Source organism: Laccaria bicolor, genomic scaffold, assembly GCF_000143565.1.
Source record: "Laccaria bicolor S238N-H82 LACBIscaffold_25 genomic scaffold, whole genome shotgun sequence".
Classification (NCBI taxonomy): Eukaryota; Fungi; Basidiomycota; class Agaricomycetes; order Agaricales; family Hydnangiaceae; genus Laccaria; species Laccaria bicolor.
Window position 1 is genome coordinate 38,428 of NW_001889896.1, and position 22,166 is coordinate 60,593.

Sequence of the window (22,166 nt, forward strand, 5' to 3'; positions counted from 1 at the left end):
TTGATCTGTATACGTGTCCTGTTAACTGTTGCCTTCATTGTGGTCTTGGCCAGTCCAAACCCAATGAACTAGAACGTGTATTCTTTAGAGAGAATACGTGTCCTGTTATTGACTGTTGGTGTCAGCATGGTCTTGGCTAGCCCAAACCTAATATGCATTCTCTTTGTAAACTCAGAGAACTTGTAACAACACACTCAAAGCATTTGGACTGGCCAAGATGACGACAAGCAGATGGCAAAAGTAGAAGGGACAGTCTTTGCAGAAGAGGACACAGGAAACGTGACAATTCGGAAATATCCGAAAATGACATACTTCCGTTGCGGGCTACCTTCAAAATCAAAGGTAGCCCGCAAGGGAAGTATGTCATTTTCGGATACTTCCGAAAACTCAACGTCAACTTCTGCTTGCTAAGTACAAACTCTGTTGTCATCGTCTTGGTCAATCCAAATGCAACACACATAATGCCACATCCAAAGCAGGTGGTCTGCTGTGCACTTTGCTGTCTTGCACTCTTCGTTGTCTTGGCCAGTCCAAACGATTTGTGCAATGTATCTATCTACCACATCTTGTCTGTTTTCTTTGCACACTCATTGTTGTCTTGGCCAGTCCAAACAATTCAAGTGCCACGTCAAAGCAAGTCTCTTCATAAACTCAAAGAACGTGTTACACACGATCAGGCAGTGGTCTATATATGGTGATACCATCAAAACAGATCAGAACACATAAATTAAAGTTTTAGATCTCAGTTATCGGATCTTATTCTTTTGACACATCACAGATTCCTATGACGCACAAAACTTTCCCCCATCAAATGATCGGGAAATGTTCATGCGTCATCATTTTTCTAACCTGCTCATGTGGCTGTGTGTAATTCAGTTTATTGGTGGAATGGTACATTGCTGTCTTGGCTAGTCCAAACACAACGAAAGTTCTCTGTCAATACCCCTTCGATTTTCATGATCTTAAACTCGTTCAGATAGTCCCACACTCCGTGAAGATGCTCCCCAAAACCGTTTACGAAACGGTTGAGGTCTCGTGGAGCTAGGTCAGTTTCCATTTTCGCTCTTTTGCCCTTATGCTCACAACTCCCCAGGACCTCAATCTGCTTCGTTTTCTGTGGTCAAGGGCTCGTTCGGATACCCCCACGCTCCGTGAAGACGCTCCCCAAAACCATTTACGAAACGGTCAAGGTCTCGTGGAGCTAGGTCAGTTTGCATTTTCGTTCTTTGGCCCTTATGCTCACAACTCCCCAGGATCTCAATCTGCTTCGTTTTCTGTGGTCGAGGGCTCGTTCGGATAGCCCCACGCTCCGTGAAGACGCTCCCCAAAACCGTTTACAAAACGGTCAAGGTCTCATGGAACTAGGTGAGTTTGCATTTTCGTTCTTTTGCCCTTATGCTCACAACTCCCCAGGACCTCAATCTGCTTCGTTTTCTGTGGTCGAGGGCTCGTTCGGATACCCCCACACTCCGTGAAGACGCTCCCCAAAACCATTTACGAAACGGTCAAGGTCTCGTGGAGCTAGGTCAGTTTGCATTTTCGTTCTTTTGCCCTTATGCTCACAACTCCCCAGGACCTCAATCTGCTTCGTTTTCTGTGGTCGAGGGCTCGTTCGGATACCCCCACACTCCGTGAAGACGCTCCCCAAAACCATTTACGAAACGGTCAAGGTCTCGTGGAACTAGGTGAGTTTGCATTTTCGTTCTTTTGCCCTTATGCTCACAACTCCCCAGGACCTCAATCTGCTTCGTTTTCTGTGGTCGAGGGCTCGTTCGGATACCCCCACACTCCGTGAAGACGCTCCCCAAAACCATTTACGAAACGGTCAAGGTCTCGTGGAGCTAGGTCAGTTTGCATTTTCGTTCTTTGGCCCTTATGCTCACAACTCCCCAGGATCTCAATCTGCTTCGTTTTCTGTGGTCGAGGGCTCGTTCCGATAGCCCCACGCTCCGTGAAGACGCTCCCCAAAACCATTTACGAAATGGTTGAGGTCTCGTGGAGCTAGGTCAGTTTGCATTTTCGTTCTTTTGCCCTTATGCTCACAACCCCCCAGGACCTCAATCTGCTTCGTTTTCTGTGGTCGAGGGCTCGTTCAGATACCCCCACACCCCCTGAAGAGACTCCCCAAAACTGCCTATGAACTAGTTGAGCACTCTTGGATGTATGTTACGTTCTATTTTTGTCTTTTTGTGCTCATACCCACCAACTGCCCAGGACCTTCTCATGGCTCATTTTGCATAGCCTTGGGCTCATTAGGATACCCACACACTCTGTAAAAATATGCCACAAAAGTTGTCATGACCTTAATTGTTATATCTTTAATATGAAGAAGTATAGTTACATAAATGTGAAAATGGAGGCAATAAATTCATATATTAGAGTCTGACAGCCAAGTAGAGCAATACATTAGCTACCACCTACATCAATGACAACATGGATAGGACTAAAAGCAGGTGATAACTAAGAAATAGTAGAGCAGACTGGCAAAGTCGTCAATGTTGAGCAGGCAGCTGATCGTGGGAATAAATCACTTTCGTGGGAGAAAGTCAAATTTCAGCGTTACCGCGCTGAAAAAAGTCCTGAGATCCTGGGTAATGAACGAGTCTCTTCGTAAACTCAGAGGACTCGTAATGCCTCATGTGAGCTTGATTCCAATGTTATTGATGCTTGTTTATCAGCAGCATGCAAGATTTGAAATTACACAAATTGGCTGCTGGCTGTTCATCAAAACATGGATTGTCATATCAACAATGCACTGTGTAAGTTATTATTGCCCTATTTCAGTCCAGATGCATCCTGCTCATTATTATATAACACATAATACTACAATTTAAGTAATTAAATCCTCTGGAATATTACCTTTTTTCTGCATTTTGATTGATGTAATTTGGAGTAGATATGACAGTGTGAAGCGTTCACTCTGAACTTCTCGCATAGCTGAAGCCAAGAGGGAAGGAGGAGGCAAGAATGGGTGGATCTGGGATCAACACCCATGAGTGAGCAATGAGCAGTTACAAGATACTCAGCTGGCCCAACATGATTATGCATACTGTAGGAAGTACAGATACACAAAGCACTACATGTAGTGCAAGAGGATGGCAAGACTGCTGACAAGATGGTGGTTCAAGACAAAAGATCAATATATTATGTAAGATATCCAAATCTAGCTATATACCACTGTTTGACTATGGCCTCTGGGCATTCCCTTCCAATCCTATATCACAGACAGAGTTACAGTATTGTCTCTCTGAATTGTTGGTATAACCTGGGTGATGACATGTCAATTATGTAAAACATACTCCTAAATTTTACATAATCGAAATGCATGAACTTCAGGGTAGATCTGGCAGAGTTACAGTATTTTCCTTTGGAATTGCTAATATGACCTGCAGTGATGACGTCACGAGGATCTCTTGTGCCTTGCAATGATGCATGAACATTTCCCATCAATGTGATCGGGAAATGTTCGTGCGTCATCATTTTCCTTGGTGTGCCATCGCTTAGTCATCATTTTTAGTGAAAATGAAGATTTACCTGTAGTTCTGCCAATTCTGGTCCAAATGACATGTTTTTTTTTGTGGTATGCACTCCTTAATTGCAGAACTATTCTAAAATGACAATGGATGTAGACAAATACAAATAAACAGTCCACAATCCAAAACATTCAACATTTTCAATGTATTTTTGACACTCATGATCATGTTTGTATGACCATGGTTTGAAAATATTACAAATATATTTATAGATTCTACCAAATACTTCCAAATATATATATACCCTTCATCACATGATGTTGCTTACTCATCTCTTTGGGGCTAAAGTAAAGAATTCTCTGTAGCTCTGCGAACTCTGGTCCAAATGACATGGTTTTTATGAGCAGCACCCCTTAATTGCAGAACTTTTTTAAAATGATAATGGATGTATACAAATACAAATAAATCGATTATAATCCAAAACATTCAACATTTTCAATGTCTACTTTATGGTCATAATCATAGTTTACAGATTCTATGAAATACTTCCAAATATATACATACCCTTCATCACATGTCATCATTTGATTATAAACAAATACAAATAATTAGTCATACAATAAAATGTGTAAAACAATTAACTTATCATGACTATATATTACTTATCAAAAGTATATATAGTCTATGAGGCTAGATTTATTTGCAAAAATGGTATCAACCCAAAAATAGCTAAAGAATAGTAGAGCAATCAGAAAAAGTTGGAGGGTGTCCTTACCAGTAGTCATAACATTATATATTGTGTTTACAGTCCATAGTGGACTTCCAAATATGGTAATCTATCGGAAAATAGTCATAAAATAGCACAAATTTCAGAGAAAATTGGAGGATATTGCTTTACTGTTAGTGATAATGTTATGCAACAGTTAGTTAATATAGTACTCAATCTACATATTACTATAAAATGAGCAAAAATTAGGAAAAACATAGAAATGTTTCTTATCATTGTGGAACCAATACTTGACATAGTGATCGCTCAGGTAGTGGGACAGTCATTGGAATGCCTAGTGGACTACAATGATCAAAGGGGTGAGGACTCACCAAGTTGGTCTAAACAGCTTAGTTGCATGCTCAGAATCATAGAATGTGACTGTTCAGCACTGTCATACTCTGATCTCCACAAACAGTCCCAGTGGAGATTGTGACAATGAAGTTTTTGATGTCTGACTGCTGATCTCTCAAAGCTTGAAGTAAAGCTATTGGTAGGGCTTGAGTATCCAAGTGATATAAGAGGTACAAGTGGTGGCAAGAAGATATCATTTCTTTATGTACACAAGGTAAATTACAGTGATTACATAAAGCGTAATGTGTGGTGATACAACGAATGAAGAGTGGGCATATGGGTCAATCAATGGAGGCAAGTCTCAGGAGGTAGAAAGGGTAGATAGGTAGGATAGGTAGGATACTTACTAGCATGCTACACATTGATGATGATGCTAGAGTACCCTGTTTAGAGTCTAGGGCAATAATGGCCTTGGAAATGAGGACTCGTTCCTGCCATGCTTGCAATGGCCTCTTACACAAGTTTTTTACTTACTACTATATTAGAGTGACATGGTCGTCAGCTAAAAGATACTGACCAACTTCCTCTTGCAGTGCTGACTTGGCTTAGTGGTTGAGCTGGGAGGTATGCCCTGGGTTCAAATCCCAGAAGTCACATAGAGCGAAGACGGCCTTTTTGTAACGCTGGCTAAAATTTACTAATCCAAGGCTTGTAACATCCAAAGTCCCAAGAACGGGTAGTTGTCTTAGTTGTCTTATGCCGAGAACGGGTGACTTACAAAGTGCCGAGCTTGGATGCCCGGGTTCAAATTGCAGGCAGGTAAAAGATACTGGCCACGATCGTCTTCCAACGTTGGCTTGGCTTCGTGGTTACGCTGGGAGGGTACGTCGTGTATGTATGCCCTGGGTTCGAATCCCACAAGTCAGTTACACCTATCGCAACTCTTGTTAAAATTTACTAATCAATGCTGGTTTGACCGATGTTGTCTCGGATCATGAAAATTTGAACTGCAAGTTCTGCCTGGTCTGCCTCTGCTTGGCTGCTAAATTAAAGGCCAAGCTGAAAACGATTCGGCTTGAAAATGCCGGCCTCAGTGATGCATCGGCTGATGAGATGTTCATAAATTCTCGTGTCTGGCCGACTCGGTGATATCCATGAACCATGACTACCATGTGGGTCTCGCCAGCTGACCCTGGTAACCAGAGTTGAGGGCCCTCGGCTGACCACCAACCCAGGCGAATTCAAAATGTCTGCCGACCTTGCATAGCCTAGCTGCTAATCAGAAGTGAAGGCCCTCGGCCGATCACCAACCCAGCAACGTTCACAACTGTCAGCCGACCTTGCATCTTCCATCAGCCGATATACAAATACAATGTTCAAAACTGTCAGCTGACCTTGCATAGCTTAGCTATCAGCCGATATACAAATACAGGGACTTGACTTCCTGGGGCAGCTTCCTACTGATCGGTGTATGCTAAATCTACATAGCTGGCCGACCCTTCTTTACCTTGATAGTGGGATCACATCGGCCAATTCATCAACACAGGGTTATTGGCCCTCATCGGCCCATCAGCAGGCACCATCAACTATGGCCTGTTTGTATTGTTGGGCCTCTCAGTGTTGGTGGGTGATTCCTACTAACTGCCCTGTGCTTCGAGCGCAAAGAACCAACCACATTTGTCTTGTGGAGGAATGCACTGGGTTAGCCAAACCTGCCATTTCCTCTTTGTTACACACATGTTAAGCATTACCATGCACTTATGTCAACTTCCACTTCGTAGTAATGCCTACAACGTATTCTGTAGATAAAATCCAGACTATGCAACCTGAGGGACCAGAGGGTAAGTGATTCATCATTGATGGCAGATGTCTCATCTAAGACAAACACCATGATGAACATGAGAGTACTACTGCCAATTTGAGCAATAATGAAGCAACAAGCTAAGTGCTGTGAGCCCAAGCTATAATACAAGCACAATCCATGACATGTGACAGCAATGCAATATGCTGACAAAGCATACCATGGATCAATAACACTGTGGAAATACCGAGGACTCAATGTGCAGCTTCCAAGGGTGGGGGTAGCAAACAATTTGAGTAGTGAGGGAGCAGTGGCATCCCTACATCACTGTCACTCTTGTACATCTATATAGTAAGTATATTTTAGTAGAAAATATGATGAGAACTACGAGGCCTTCAAATGTGGGAAGAAATCATTTTCATGGGAAAAAGTCAAATTTCAGCATTACCACACTGAAAAAAGCCTTGAGATCCTGGGTAATAAACAAGTCTCTTTGTAAACTCAGAGGACTCATAACAATTTTGTGTGAGATTTGGATTTACAATCCAAAAAGCTGGACAAAAACATTTTTTTCATTTGGGAATCAAGGAAAAATATTATCAGAAGGATACAAAAAAGTTATCAGAGGTCTGGAGACTTTGAAAAATGTTCGAAATGATGTGCGTGCATCACTTAAACAAGAAAATTCAGATTTATTTCCAAGTGGACAAATGGGGACTGATATCTGTGATTTAATCTCATATATTTTTACTTCACATCACAATATTAGCTTGGGCTACCGTAGAGTATCATGTGATACATGTGGTTTTTTTCAAGACTTGGATAATCCACCTGAAAGAGTGATGTCAATACTTGATGGAACTTACAAGTCAATTAACTTGTGGGTGTGGGCCAGTGCTTTGCATGGCATGTATGAGTCCTTCCTGTGGACTCTAAATTTAGCCCTGAGCATACCCACTTCAATATCATGGCAACCATGGGCACTATTCTTATTTTTCAGCCTTTCTTTTGTTAAATTTTCTAGCAATTCTTTCTGATTTTATGACTATTTTTCTGATTATGGTAAAATGTTCCCACAGTCTTATTTGCATATATCTGAGAAAAGAAGATAGCTAGCTACATTCTGTCTGTAACAACATACTCTATATACTTGTGGCTAATTTGCTTTTTTGGTCAAAATTCCCATGGTACCAGAAGCACAGCCCCTCACTTAGCTCTACACTGCCATTTGGGCCCCAGAGTGATGGCAGAATGCCGAAATTCCTGATTGGCATCAAACCTCTCCCCTGTCAGCTATCCAATTGACAGCTGTTGGGCAGCCTGCCAGATCCCAGCTGGTAGCTAGGAGTTTACTTTGTGGACACCGGCTTTCGTCTAAAGCTGTTCAACAGGGTCACCCACAAATTATGATACCTCCACATTTCTCACTAAAGTACCATGTTTTATGAAGTGCATAGTATCTAGCACCTCTTAAACCATTAAATTTATATTTTCTCATATCACCTTTGGAACAACTTTAGCGAAACACACTTGACAAAGTGTGGGAAATATGTTCATACTCAGCATACTCCGCAGCTTCAAAAAGGGTGCAAACTCTTGTCATCAACCCCACTGCCTCCCTCGTCAAGCTACAACCTCACCACAATCACATGTCTTTGCCACTGCCACCATCATTATTGACCACGTCATGCCTCTCTGCTGTCTCCAGCTCCACACCAACGCCCAACGCATATGACTGGAAAAGTTTGGAGGGGGTCGAGCATTGCCAGCAACAACACCACACCAACCAGCCACGGACGCGAACTTGCTGCCATGTCGACACCCTGTTGACCAACCCCGGCATCATGGTCAACGTCCCCTCGCCTGTCACGTCAGGCTCCCTTGCTTGGTAAGTAAGTGCTCACTGGCACCACCTATAGGGGGCTGCTGCCCTCACTGTTTCATTTGTCCAAACCCTGTCGCAGTAAGTCGCCAACGTCAACCTATGATGTCTACGGTCTGCCTCCTAATGTGTACATTCCCTCTCTAGACTACTTCACCCCTCATGTCACTAACTACTCGCTGTCACGTCACCTCCACCACCAGTCAACGAAGGGGGCACATGGGAGAGAGTACCATGATAGCAGAGAAGGGAGCCATTGGGGGGTAAGCAATACCATATAACTAGCCTCTCCAGTAGCAGTAGTAGTATTGATCAATTGTATATGAATTATCCCCCTCATTGTTATGAGTAAAAAATATCATAAATCTTTCTCAACTATGTGCTTGGATTGAGGTGGGGATTTGAATGGGATTTTCGGGTGGTTGAATACATTGTGGCCATACTATAATACATATCCCCTCTACATAACCACCCACAAGGATGATAGCCAGGATGGTCAGCTGGGAATGGGCTGGACCCAACACGTCTATTCCAGCTAGCCTGGAACCAGACCCCTATTAGTTCGATTTTGAGCTGGTGGCCAGCATCCGTCACACTGGTGACAATGTGGAAAAATATAGTGGACATGCTGCGTGCTCTAGGTTGCTTCCACATCTGGCCCAAATAGTGGTGTATAAACAACAATTGTAGCCTCTTTGCTTAGCTTTACAAATATATATAAATAGTGTCATACAGACTATTTCTCATTGAGAAAAACACAAAATATTGGAAAAATTCAACACTTTTTGAAAATAGCCATATATTATAACCAAGATTTCAATAAGAAGAATGCTAGTCACATGATATAATCACATTTCATAATGTAATACATTTTCTATATTTGGATATAGACCCTGAACCCTAAACACAGCCCCTTCAATATTGTTGTTATTCTTTGCTTATTTTTTTCTAAATTTCTAGCCATTTTTTACTTTGTTCTATATTTAAATATGGACCCTGGACCCCCATGACAAGATAATCTGCACTGAAATACTCTAAAAATATCTTTTGGAAGTTCCTTATTTTTTTTCTGTTTTCTAGTAAAAAACATGTAATACATCTACAAAGATTGTTTTCAATAAATGAAGATTAAATACTTATAAAACATGTTAAAAACATATAGAAACTTACTTGAAAGATATTGGGTCAATTTGAATTGTCTATATATGTATCTCAATATGTTCTACATGTTTTCAAACATATCTTATCAATATTTGACCTTCATTCATTGAAAAGAATCTTTATAGATGTATTACATATTTCTTGGTAGAAAACAGGGAAAAAATAAGGAACTTCCAAAAGATATTTTTAGAGTATTCCAACACAAATTATCTTGTCATGTGTCCAGTGCCTGAACACAGCCTCTTCAACATCATGGCAACAGAGAAGATCACTCTTAATTTTTGGCTATTTTTTTCTGATTTTCTGGCAACTTTTAGCTGGTTTCTATATTTAAATATTGACACTGAACCCTGAACACAGCCTCCCCAACTTACTAAGCAATATTCCAATTTTTTTGGCATTTTTCCTGATTTTATGGCTGCTTTTCTGTTCAAGGAAAAAGGTTCCCACAGTGATGAAAGGTGAATGAATCAATGAATCAATGAAAAATTTGCCTAAGTCCTCAGTTGATAAAGAATGAGTCTTACTTGTAAACTTGTAAGGACTCATAATGAATGGTTGCAACAATGGCTGAGGGAACCAAGCATATGTGATTGTGGTGCTCCAGTGGCAACTTCCCGAATGTATGACCAACCCCCTCCACTTCTTGCACAAAAAGAATCTGGTACATCTACTATTTTCAGTGAAATTTTACATTTTAAACTATATCTTTGTCAGTTTTGAGCCAATTAGTATGTGCTTGGGTGCGTTTTGAAGGATATTTAGTGGGCTACAAAAAACCAGTCCTAACCGGTTAAGACCAGTTCATTTAGACCAGTCTTTTTGCAGTCTTTACTTCTCAAAAATGAAAAGACTGGACCACAGGTCCGGTTTTTTGCAGACTTGGTCCAGTCTGGTTACAGTCTTTTTCCAGTCACGAGACTGGACTTCCAAACACTAGTAGAGCCAGATCCTGGAGCTTTGCTTAGGTTGTAATTGTGAAGTAGGCTGCAGGGCGGCAATGCAGCGGTAGGCTATGGAGCACCCTGGTCAAGGTTTGACAGGCTTGGCAGGGGGGTGACCCACTTCTATTTTGGTTATTCCTGTTTGTTTCATTTGGTTCACCTCTGCACAGGGTCGCATAGGTGTGTCCATGTAGTGATCCTTGACAGAGGGCTTGACTTATGTACTGTACTAATAGGACCATCTCTTCTGGCCCTTTTGGGTGTGACACATTTTGACCATCTCTTCACAACTTCAATATCCGATGTGATGCATGATGAAGAGTATGAGCTCTTTGTCCAAACAGGGGCCATCATCAGTTTGAAATTTAAAACAATGTTGTACATGCAGAAAAATCTTAGATGGTGGGACAATTCTTGTTAGAAGTAGATGAAATATGTTGAGTACTGTTTACATGGCTAGGGTGCCACAGGCACCAGAAAAATTAGAAAAAATGAATATTTTAAAACACAAGGAATGGCTTCAAAAGCCGGTGTGATGTGTGACATCATGCTCACTTCGCTTCCTTCAAGGACCTCTGTGATGTGTGATGCAAAGCCATGGTTGTATTAGTACAGTAATATCAGAGTTGGCATGTAAAAGTAAATCCAAAAAAAGTTAGAATGTAACAACCACAGACACTTTCAATGAAGTAACAATAGCTTCAGATAGACTTAAGCACTGCAAGAAATGATAGAAGAGATAGAGTGTGGTCATAAAAGAAAAAAAGGCCAAGCAATCCATAAGCCATCGAATGGAAAAACGGACAGCCAGCCATGAACATGAATATTTCGGACAATCACCCAGTGTCAAAAATTAAGAGTTGACAATCTAGCAACAGCAGTATCCAGGTCCGCCCGTAGGGCAACTTATCGAATTTGTATTTCCGATGGATAACAAACAATGTCTGTTTGGCACCAAATACGACCACCCTCTTCCTCCCACCACCAACCGTCGCCACCACCGTTCTTCGTGACCACCATGATCCCTTCCTTTCGCCGCCATCCGCATCCGTCACCCACGCCCACCACAATGCGCCACGTCACCCACTGAACGAGGGCCCACACGACAAACACGACATAAGGGAGGGGGAGGGAGTTCCAGGTGGATGCAACCTGGGCAAATGTCCTGGCTGAATGGAAAAGAGAAGTTTACATATCACAACAAATAATAGCTGCAATGGCCTGCCTTACACGACGATCAAAACTCATCATTGACCCCCACAGTGATATCAAGTCAAAGATGTTATGAGTCTTATGGGTAAGGATAAATTATATACACTTGCAGCAACTTTGTAGCATTGAGATACCAGCAGGTTCTTCTCCATACAAAGATACCGAGTGGAGCCTGCTATATACCTATGTACTTTGAACACTGTAAGCATCCGTGAGTTGCATGATCATGCTTTACAAGATTATATCATAAGATATGTAATGTTTTTATGAGTGTTCCTTCTGAATGAACTTGGAAATCGTTTGGAGTTGAATGTTTGACGTCCCTTCGTATATCGCTCCCTGGTCTGAGCGTCAGACATCTGACACCTGGAATAAAAAAATGAACCGCACGCACAATCTTGGAATCCCGCCAGTATTTCTCAATTCCTGTTTCCCTTGTGAACCCAACACCCCCTGCCCATTCAATGGCCTGCCCGGAGACCCGCTGGGCAACCACGCTACTCCAGTACTTGGCCATCGCAGCCTCCTTGGTAAATGTTTTACCTTCCTCCTTTCGTCTGGCAGCATTGTAAGTCATGAGACGGGCAGACTCAATCTCGATGGCAGCTTGCGCTATCTGGAATGCCATGCCTTGGAACGTCCCAATAGGTTGCCCGAATTGTTGGCGTTGATAGGTGTAGGGGACAGCTTTCTCAAAGGCACCTTGGGCAAGCCCCAGCATTTGTGCAGCGATTCCGATCCGACCTATCAATAACATGAGAATGGCATTTCAGTCACGAAGTAGAATAAATTACCTTCATTGAGAATTTCGATGGCAATCTAAAGGTGGGCTTTAGTGATTGGTTTCAATATATATCTGATGGACACGTCACTTTGTATCCCCTACCCTCCCCACCAATAACATTTTCTGCTGGGATCTTGAGGTCGTCAAAGTTAAGTGTGCACGTTGAGGAAGCGCGGATGCCGAGCTTCTGTTCCTTTTTAGCTATTTGGATTCCCATGTCCTTCGTGGCAAGAAAACAGGTGATGCCCTTATAGCCTTTGGTCGTGTCAATCTAAATATCGAGGTTCGAGCGGAAGGCTTAATTATTCAGACAAAAACTCACGTTGGCGAAGATAAGAAAAATTTCAGCCTCGTAAGAGTTTGTGATCCACATCTTGGAGCCGTTGATGATCCAGTTATCACCATCCTTTTTGGCGCGTGTTTGGAGGGCAAACGCGTCTGAACCCGAGGCAGGCTCCGAGAGACAGAATGAGCCCAACTGTTATAGAGAATGTTGGACATGTGAACGTTCGCACTCGGAAAAAATACCTTTGATTGGGCCAGTTGAGGCAGCCATTTGTCTTGCTGCTCTTTGGAACCATACTTGCGGAGAACAGTGTTCACGAGCGTGTTGTGCACGTCACACAGGACAGAGACCGATGGGTCAACCTTGGCGAGTTCCTCGATGGCAATGATGGCAGAGGTAAAAGAAGACTCTGCGCCCCCGTATTCAGCACTCGTCTCGATGCCCATAAGCTGCCGAGGCAACTGGTCAACATAGCCTCGAAGAAAGCTCGGGATTTCTCACGCCCTGTTCATAGAGGCCATTGATAATCAATGGGTCCATTTGTTCGTTCTCATCCATCTCTCGGACCTTGGGCCCAATAACTTCCGTTGCGAAACGCTTGACTGGAACACAAGCATTAAGTTCGAGAGCTGAGGTGGAGGTTGCAGGGAAAAGGAAATACCAGCGTCACGCAGCATGTTTTCCTCATCTGTGAATGTGTCGAGAGATGACGGTCGAAGGTCGGTACGGAAGGATTTCGACGAGGTGAATGACCTAGAGGTTGAAGATCAAAATCTAGATGGATATGCAGTGGCAAACAAATACCTTGTGAAAACCACAGAGCGGGACTTTGTTGAGCGGACGGCGGCCTTGAACATGGTAGCAGTAAAGAGGTAGGAGTACTTTACATTGTGTTATAACTTGAAATTATATTATAAGCGGGGTTCCGGGAGACCGACGTCATGTGATTCTGTTCTTTTACCCGTCACCATGCACCTGCTCGCCCTTCTGGCCCTCTCATCACTGCCATTGGTATACTCCTACTTGAATTCAATTCCTGTTGTAGCCTGGTCCAGGTATTTATCTTTTTAGCGTCTCTCTTCGTTCCACTTTAACCGCCCAATTCAAGTTCGGACGTACTCAGCGGCCCCACAACCTTGGATACAATCCTTACGAATCCTCGTATCTGTGATCACGACGCAATTGTTTTCGTACAACAACCTGGAGTTTGTACTGACAACCATGCTATCCGTTTTATGCTGACCCAAGCTCTCAGCTACATGCCTCTGACCTCCGTACCCTGTCTCCACATACCCACCTTGCCCGCAGTCTCTCCTCATCTCAGTCGTCGAAACAGTTCCCATACGTTCAACAGTTTGACGCGTCTTCCCTAGCTGAATTAATCTCGAGCGATTGCCAATCTCGCCTCCTCCGATACGCCCCTGGCGAACCAAGGATTGTGCTGGAGCATGACATAAAGCACGTCGTGTCTCTCGAAATGCCCCAATTGCTCGATTCAGGCAAGTCCAGGAAAGAAGCCATGACGAAACATGGTATGATTGCCTGCCTTAATCTTCCTTGAAATTGTAATCTAAAAACTCCACTAGAATCAATCCTTGGCCATGAGCTTTCAGCTCTTGCATCCGTTTTTCCCAGTCATCTCATCATTTACGCCGGCGCTTCACTCCCGGCACACTCAAGACGCCAACTGAACGAGAACATGCACGCTGCTGCGAATACCACTCTTCCAGCGGGGGGGATTCTCAAACGATACCAACTCTTGACCCCGGGACTCATCACTGTCCTCCTTGTGACCTTCTTCCTCCTCACTCCCCTCGTGATGTTTGGCATCAACGCATTGGCAAGCATCCAGAATCCACTGCGGGTTGATGCTCCCAAAGGCTTCAACGCACAGGACAAGAAGAATCAATAGATGGACACGGCGTAACTTGTTAGCATTTGAGAATATACAACACAAATTTGCCGAATTAATTACAATACGACGATAGCGATAGCGAGATTGGGGGAATAACGTACAAAGGTATAATGTTTTGGACGTACAAGATCTAGAGAACCAGCAATGAACAAGAACGAAAAGAAATGCAAGACTTAGAAGTGTTTAGGAATCAACGACGCCGTCTAGCCTGTCCCAATCCCGATCCAAAGATATGCGCATCGCATCCACGGCCGCCAGGTGGAATGGTAAAAGCGGGTTGGCGTCTAAATTCCATCTTATTTTCGACAGAACAGCAAGGTCATGAAAGTTTCGTGTGATAGCAACGTGTAGCTTGGATTCGTCGGGCAGGGAGACTGAGGAAGAGTGCGGGGATTGAAGCGTATGAAGTAGATATATGTGGAGCATGCTGACAGACGTTTGGGATGGCGTATTGGGAATGCGAATGAGAGTTGATGTAGAGCGTGGAATAAATGCTAACCGATGAGGTTCTTGGTCTGTCCGTAGAGTGGCTACGCAATCGGAATTGAAATTATGGTATTGTGATGCCGGTATTGAGTTGACGAAAAGCGGAGATGCAGCTGGTGAGGTGGGATTTGCTGGGGAAGGAGGTTCAGGAACGAAGGACAATGAGACCCCGAGATTCTTGTACGAGGCAGCAAGCGACATCGGCATTTGACTCGTCGGGAAGATAGCGTACGTCGTTGCGGAGACATCAGTCAATATGACCTGGTGCTTGGTGGAGGAAGATGGGCGGTGTTGGGCCGTCCGACGAGATGGGGAGGAAGGATTGACCCGAGAGGTAACAAATGACCAAGGTGCATCTGGTTCCACGGATATAATGGAGGCATGCAGAGGAGGTATTGACAGCTCCAAAGCAGTGGTTAAATGCTCAGTCCAAGCTAGCAGTCAAAATCAGTGAAAGAAGTGTCAAAATAAGCAAACCCTTACCATGCATTTCACTTTCCTTCATTGTCCCAAGCTTTGATATCACTAACCTCCACTCTGTGTCTGCCCTTCTGGCAAATTGCATGAAAAAGTCCCAAACTTTCCTAACCATGTAGACTTCATCGGAAATCTCCGTTTCACCCTCCTGCTCGCTGGGGGACTGTGTGAGCCACACATTCAAGTCGTATGCCTCACCCCTTTCATCGGTGCATGCCGCCAGAATCCACTTTCCACAAGCGGTGACATGGTATGCGACGTGGAGCATGGTGTAACGATCTACAACATCCAACGAGGCATTCGCCGAACGTACAAATGTCACTTTGCTGTAGAGTGGCCTTGCGAGTGTGAAAGTGGGTTCCTGAAAATAGCGTCGAGTGTATGGCCCTTCCCCATGAATTGACCTTGACATGAGGCGATCGATTGGAATGGAAACGCGATTGTATATGGAGGAACACAAAGCGTCCATGTGAAACTCAGTTGTGCATGATCTCTCCATGCCTCCTAATACATACTGCTCAGGAATGAACTGGAATATTATGTTCTTGTCTGAACAATTTTCGAGTGTTTTTTTAGACGCAGACAGAACTTGTCGAAGGATGGGAGACACCAATGTCATGATAGTCGCAGGAAGTACAATGAAAACCACAACGGGCCTTTCAGATAAATCAAGATTCCCGATGAAGGATGCTGTGTCAAAAGTCAGATAGGGTGATGATTGGATGAGATGGCTGATTCACCAAGGCTCTTGCGAAAGGTTGAATCGTACCGCAAGGTCACAAGACCATTGACGAAGCAGTCGGGACCTGGGTTCAACGTACCAAAATGTTTCCCCTGTAAAGAGCATCAGGCGGTCGTTAACTTCGTGAGGGACGAAAGGAAACGCACCCGATAAGCAGCCACGGTCCTTTCCAACCAACTTTCTACCTGTCTTTCACGCTGCTCTCCACCATCTTCGAAAAGAACATATCCCAAGATGTCTTTTGGCCCCCCTTTCGGACCAAGGCCAAGTTTTTCCCAGAAGTGGAGGGCAGGGGGCAGAATATGAATCACCGCTTCGCCTTTCCCAACGGTGATCATAGGAGCCTCGAGTGGGTGGAAAGTATGGGGACGGGCACTGGATATCTCTGATTCCACAATTAGTTGGTGACTTCAGGGCATAATTCAACAATGACGGAAACTGACCAAGACCAAAGAGAGAGGCCACATCAATGAGCCCTTCGAGATTGGGAGCATCTTCGAGAAGTTCAGCAACAGCTCTGATGTCTGCCGCCCACACATCCGACGCATCTTTCGGTCCTGTATTGGCGCGCCAAGCCTCTGCCCAAAGTGGGTTTTCCACAACCTCCGCAGCTATCGCAAATGCTGCAGCCTCCAACGACTTAGACTTTTCCGAAGCTGCGCCCATAGTGACTGCTGGGGAAACAGGCGTTGGTACCGACGGCAAAGGTGCTGATGCTGTAAGATTCGTAGGTGCCACAGCTGCACCGGGAGGGCGGAGGGGCACACTGAGGGGAAGTAACTCTGAATGATGGAACTGAGTATGAAGCAAACTTGGCCCGAGTGGAAGATAGGCAGGTGGAGGTGTTACAGGTCTTGACATGAGAGGGCTTTCATTGTCACCAACGTCCCCGTCCTCAGACTCTAACTCCGATTGATCGTCCACCCCCTCTTCATCGTTTGGTAGCTCCCAATCCTCATGGGATCGAATCCACAGGGACAACTTCCCGCTACGCCTTTCGGTATGACCAAAAGGGGTTTTGCGCTTGACACCAATGAGTTTACGGACGACACCAATGCGGGGGTCCGTCACAGCATCGTAACGCAGCCTCCAGCCATTGGATCCGTTTGGGGATGACGGTAGGTAATTAAACAAGAATTCCGCGCGATCATCTTCATTAGAACTCGAGAGGGAAAATTTGCCCTGAGCGTACTTATGATCAGCAGCTCTGTGGTGTTGTGCGAAGGGAATAGGTTCAAAAGGGCTCGAATACCCGGTGCTTGTCGTTGGTCGACGGATGACTGGGTCAAACTCTAAAATTACATTTGGAGTTGGTGGGGCAGAATGACTCTCTGGTGTCTGTGCAGAAGAAGATGGAAGGAGTTCTGGCAGTTTAAAATCAGGGTGGTCATGTTGTCGGTGTATCGATTCTTCTGTGGATACGCCAGGAGTCCAGACTGAGGAGTGAGATGCGGGGGTGTATTGAGGTAGTTTTGAAACATCTCCATGCATTGCAGAAAATGGGGAATTTCCAAGTAGCATCTGACTCGCAGGGACAGGTAAACTGGGTCCGGCGTTATCAGGAGAATGGTGGCTTTGTGAGAAGTTCGTCGACGAAAAAGCAGACGGAAGAGCCACAGCACTTGGTCGGGATGGACGGTCAAAAAAACTGAAGTCATCGTCGGTAAAAGCATCCTCAAAGTCCATCCCGTCCCGATCATTATACGCGCCGCTTCTACCTCCACCAGACATAGAGTTCATGTTCATGTTAAACCCCATGTCCAGATCCATTCCGAAATCCATGTCGATGTCCGCATCTAGATAAGAGGCCCCAGACTGTGACCAAGCGCCGTCCATGTTTCCAAAAGGATCATAGGTACCAGAAACAGCAGATGTAGGGGCGGATTCATTGAACTGGGCTTCTACAGGAGTACACGATGAAGATGTCTCGGTTAGAGGGAGTGCTTCAGTTCTAGCCACGGGTGAAGTTTTGCTGTCAGAGCCGGGGACTATCGTGGGATTGATTTGAGGTGGTGATGGATAGAAGCTTTGAGCAGGAGGATAAGCCGAATGCTGGCTTGGGTTAGTTGGCAGAACCGTGGGGGCAGCTGGATTTGTGATATCCATTTCAACGGGCATAGAAACCGAGGTTGAGGTTGATGTTACTGAACGGGATATTTTGGGTGAAGAGCTAGTGCCAACTTCTCGCTCTCTCCTCAATCTTTCCCGTTCTCGTTCTCGATCGCGCGCAACAGCGTCGACATAGCTGCCAATTTCAGTCGCAGCTTGCCGGATATCCTTCGACTTTGACAATGTCAATGTTCGGAAAGATCGAAGGGAGTCGCAGGTCGGGGATACGGGGATGGGAAGGCGCGCTGCATAGAAGCTTGATAATTCCCCTGTGTCGCTAGGCGATAAAGAAGAAAAAATAGAGGGAGTGGCGGGCGGGACTTGCGGCGATGGTTGGAGGGGCGTAGGCAGTTCAGGGATGTAATCCAGCGGACGAGGGCAAGACGATGGCATGTAGGAGAGACAGAGGCTGCTTGGGTATATAATGGTTATACCCTTGTCTTCACCTTGTTTATTCTCCACTTTAATCCAACCTATGATGAAACTCGGTGTTTGACCAAAATTATTGACAGACGGGCCATGTGCAGGGCGATGCGGGTCTTTCGAAGGCACACAGTGACCTTCCCAATCGCCAATACCCAAACCTCGCAAGGACTCCCGGAATTGCTTAGCAATGCCAGAAACAGGACCGTTGTAATTTGCAAGAAAGTAGGCTGGGGTACCATAAGGAAGTAGAATTATAGGCGCACCAGATGGAAGCGGGATAGAAGGTGTCAAATCCAAAAACGGTGTTGCTTGAAGAATCGGATGGACAATGAGGAAGGAGGGAGAGCCGGGTAGGGAGTAGGAGTACTGAATTTGCAATTGACATAAAATTAAGGGTCTTCAAAGGAGTCAGAATGCGCTACACTCGGGCCAGAGCAAGACGAATTACCTTGAGATGGCTTTATGCTCCCATCCTGTATCCCAATCTGACATGACCGGATTCTGTGTCAAGACAAAGCCATTCTTGAAGCGCTTAACTTGTTGACGCAAACGACCGGTGCGTGGTTTATTTGAGGATGTCTCCACGATGTCCGATATTAATCTCGTGCGAACCGCATCAAGGAAGTGACTGTAAGCATGTCGAATCTTTGGCTCCGGCAATAAACTAGAAATAAAAGGGGGATTAGACTTGTGAAAACCAGCAAGAGATGAGCATACGACGAAGCATCTTGGAGGGAAAAGGAAGTGTTCATGACCACTGGAAATAAAAAGTGAGTATACTAATGAGGGGAGACAGGCATTCAATATGATAAGATTTCCTCGTGGCGATACAGAGGAAGGAGAGAGTATGAAAATACTCACAGGTTAGTCCACTGAAAGACAGTTCTTTGAGCGATTGCAACGCGTTTTCAACCAAATTGCGTTGGGAGATCATAAAAACGTAGATAAATGGAGATGTGCCACTGTGTGCACTGAACAACATAGAATCCAACAGAGGTTTGGACGCATTCCCCGATAAAAGGACTCTCCGAGCAAGTTCGATGGTTTCGTGAGCTGGTAGAGTCGTCAAGTGAGATTTGGATTGGGGTTCGAAGCGAGCGTATGCAACGCATGGATCGGCAGGTAACGTTATTCTTGAGACCAAAAGTTTATCTGTGTGAAATATATGAGGAGGTGTATAGGCTGCAGATGTTGGTAACGTTGCGGCCCATTTCGCAGCCATTTGAAGAGTTTACTTGGACCGAGGCAAGCCAAAGGGAAGCAGCATTCGCATGCTTCGGAAGAAGCCGAAACCATTTTTCAACTTGCCACTGCGACAACCTCGCACCCGTCGCCGTTGTTGTCTACAACATGCAAACCACTTCGCGACCAGCCTCGACATCCACGCGACCACCGCACTCTCCTCTTCCTCGACACCAGGTTAACTCTCAGACGAAAGTACTCGACACGACACATGGCAGAATCCTTTGCATTGCTGACATTCGGGGCCGCCTTTCTGCACTCAATGACCTTGCAAGAGAAGTCAATGCCAAGGCTATAATTCACACTGGAGACTTTGGTTTCTTTGGTGCGCCTTTTTGACTCTCGTTCCACCTACATTCTAATTTTTTTTATCACAGACGCCAACAGTCTTGAAAGGATTAATGACCGTACCCTACGCCATCTTACCATGTATTCGCCGCTCATTCCCTCTGCACAACGTACTCATCTCCTTGCCCCTGACAATCCACCACCGGTCATCCGTTCTACCGTTAACATCGAATTGCTCTCCGAGTTCCCCCTTTTGCTGTCCGGTCAAATAAAGCTTCAGATTCCTGTTTACACCGTATGGGGAGCTTGCGAGGACGTATTGGTTCTTGAAAAGTTCCGCGCAGGTACCTACTCGATTGAGAACCTCAACGTCATCGATGAAGCTACGACACGTTGCCTGGACATAGGTGGTGTGAAGTTGCGGTTGCTAGGTTTAGGTGGAGCGCTCGTTCCACACAAATTGTTTGATAATGGTGACGGAAATGCTACTATTGCCGGAGCTCAAGGCACAATGTGGACGACAGCATTGCAAATCGGGGAACTCGTTGACACGGCTCAGCGTGTCTTTGACCAAACTGAGACGCGTCTCCTCATTACTCATGCCAGTCCCGGCCGTGAGGGAATTATCTCCCAATTGGCTCTTGTGCTGAAGGCCGACCTCACCATCTCTGCTGGACTTCATTTCCGATACGCGACCTCTTACAACGAATTTAGTGTACAAGGCGACTTTGAAGGCTTCCGGCACAAGTTGGCGCTTGGGAAAGAAGGCTTCGACAAAGTTTGGGATAGCGTCAAAACGCAAGTGGATGCTGTGATTGATGACAACCAGCGGACCCTCCTTGACAAAGCATTGCATGTTGTGGAAAAACTACCACCAGTCCAGCCTTCCAGTGGCCCAGGAGCAACAGCTACAGGGGAAGAGCCCGCATGGAAAAACTGCTGGAACTGGAATTTATGTGACGCAGCCTATGGTTCTTTGGTTTTGGACGTGAAGGAAGGAAGAATTAGCTCCGAGCTGAAGAGTCAAGGTGAGTTCATGTTTGTCTCTAACGATTCTCGCTACAGAAGTGTCACAGGTTTCAACTACGCTTATCGCCGGACCGCGACCTTGTCAGGAACTCCTAATTCAACCACCTCCGCTCTTCCAGCGTCCCAAAGCCACAATGCACTCACCAGTCAGCCACCGACAAAGGTACCTACGCCTGTTCCTGATCGTTCCCTTCCCCTCAATTCCAACAAGTCTTCTACATCCACCCCTCCGCCAGATGTGGATTCTAGGAATGGTCCAGGTGGGGCAAAGGTCAACGGTGCAGCCACTGCTGAAAAGGCGGAGAAGGAAAAGGCCAAGAGGAAGGAAAAGAAAGAAAGAAAAGATAAAGAGAGGGCTGATCGTTCAAGAGACAGCGCTAGCACTCCCGACGGCCCACCTTCGACGTCGTCGCCTTCACTGCCAGAACCTTCAACGTCTGGCGCTCTTGATGTTGGCAAACTTGACGCAGATGATGTAAAGTCGCCTACAGAAGGCAGCGCAGGCGTTCGAACACCCAAATTCGGAAAGCCCCCCAGGAACCCATGGACAATTTTCATGAGGATGCAACCCAACACTGAAGTCTCAGAAAATGAAATTAGGATTTTCTTCGGGGAGGCAAAGGATGGCGTAAGTACCTGGATATCTCTGCCGGTGGCTTCGTATTGATTGCCTCGTCAGATCACTCGCGTAAACATGCCTCCCCCCTTTACGGGAAGAGCTCGGTTGGCCTATGTTGAGTTTGGGGATGAGGAAGCCATGAAGCTGGGTTTGGAGAAACATCAAGAGGTTTGTTTAATTCAAAATACACCTATCCCTTGGCTGACTTGTTTCACTAGAAATTGAAAGAT

At 45.1% G+C, this 22,166-nt stretch overlaps 6 protein-coding genes across 6 annotated transcripts; 4 read left to right on the forward strand and 2 right to left on the reverse strand.

Annotated features, from left to right (window-relative positions):
- Nucleotides 1–1,235: 1,235 nt before the first annotated feature.
- Nucleotides 1,236–1,795, forward strand: LACBIDRAFT_330024 (uncharacterized protein; the record flags this gene model as incomplete). Its single annotated transcript, XM_001884215.1, has 4 exons — nt 1,236–1,365; nt 1,414–1,436; nt 1,574–1,685; nt 1,734–1,795. 4 exons carry the CDS (start codon nt 1,236–1,238, stop codon nt 1,793–1,795), a joined length of 327 nt encoding a protein of 108 aa, XP_001884250.1.
- Nucleotides 1,796–7,983: 6,188 nt separating this feature from the next.
- On the forward strand, nt 7,984–8,906 carry LACBIDRAFT_294894 (uncharacterized protein; the record flags this gene model as incomplete). Its single annotated transcript, XM_001884216.1, has 4 exons — nt 7,984–8,222; nt 8,254–8,297; nt 8,364–8,479; nt 8,778–8,906. 4 exons carry the CDS (start codon nt 7,984–7,986, stop codon nt 8,904–8,906), a joined length of 528 nt encoding a protein of 175 aa, XP_001884251.1.
- A 2,729-nt stretch (nt 8,907–11,635) lies between these two features.
- LACBIDRAFT_191220 (acyl-CoA dehydrogenase, mitochondrial) lies at nt 11,636–13,454 on the reverse strand. Its single transcript, XM_001884346.1, has 9 exons — nt 13,408–13,454; nt 13,265–13,356; nt 13,105–13,205; nt 12,846–13,052; nt 12,640–12,795; nt 12,406–12,588; nt 12,328–12,352; nt 11,928–12,277; nt 11,636–11,872 (listed from the first exon to the last, which is right to left on the reverse strand). Exons 2-9 carry the CDS (start codon nt 13,278–13,280, stop codon nt 11,798–11,800), a joined length of 1,113 nt encoding a protein of 370 aa, XP_001884381.1. The 5' UTR covers nt 13,281–13,356; nt 13,408–13,454; the 3' UTR covers nt 11,636–11,797.
- A 118-nt stretch (nt 13,455–13,572) lies between these two features.
- On the forward strand, nt 13,573–14,515 carry LACBIDRAFT_330027 (uncharacterized protein; the record flags this gene model as incomplete). The annotated part of the gene is made up of 3 exons (XM_001884217.1): nt 13,573–13,614; nt 13,859–14,135; nt 14,190–14,515. The coding sequence occupies 3 exons, from the start codon at nt 13,573–13,575 to the stop codon at nt 14,513–14,515; spliced, it is 645 nt and encodes a 214-aa protein (XP_001884252.1).
- Nucleotides 14,516–14,518: 3 nt separating this feature from the next.
- LACBIDRAFT_294897 (uncharacterized protein) lies at nt 14,519–19,250 on the reverse strand (the record flags this gene model as incomplete). The annotated part of the gene is made up of 10 exons (XM_001884347.1): nt 14,519–15,438; nt 15,488–15,760; nt 15,795–15,842; nt 15,997–16,010; nt 16,066–16,171; nt 16,222–16,315; nt 16,370–16,608; nt 16,667–18,985; nt 19,022–19,155; nt 19,207–19,250. The coding sequence occupies 10 exons, from the start codon at nt 19,248–19,250 to the stop codon at nt 14,702–14,704; spliced, it is 4,008 nt and encodes a 1,335-aa protein (XP_001884382.1). The 3' UTR covers nt 14,519–14,701.
- Nucleotides 19,251–20,183: 933 nt separating this feature from the next.
- LACBIDRAFT_166267 (uncharacterized protein) lies at nt 20,184–21,549 on the forward strand (the record flags this gene model as incomplete). Its single annotated transcript, XM_001884218.1, has 2 exons — nt 20,184–20,325; nt 20,378–21,549. Coding segments are annotated over 2 exons (1,314 nt in total), but the record flags the coding sequence as incomplete, so codon positions are not given.
- Between the last annotated feature and the right edge of the window lie 617 nt (nt 21,550–22,166).

Coding starts and splice junctions, on each gene's coding strand:
- LACBIDRAFT_191220 (XM_001884346.1), bottom strand. Junction 12,353..12,405: donor GGGAGGGTAGGGGATACAAA/GTGACGTGTCCA, acceptor GCCCACCTTTAG/ATTGCCATCGAAATTCTCAA. Junction 12,278..12,327: donor CATCGAAATTCTCAATGAAG/GTAATTTATTCT, acceptor TGTTATTGATAG/GTCGGATCGGAATCGCTGCA.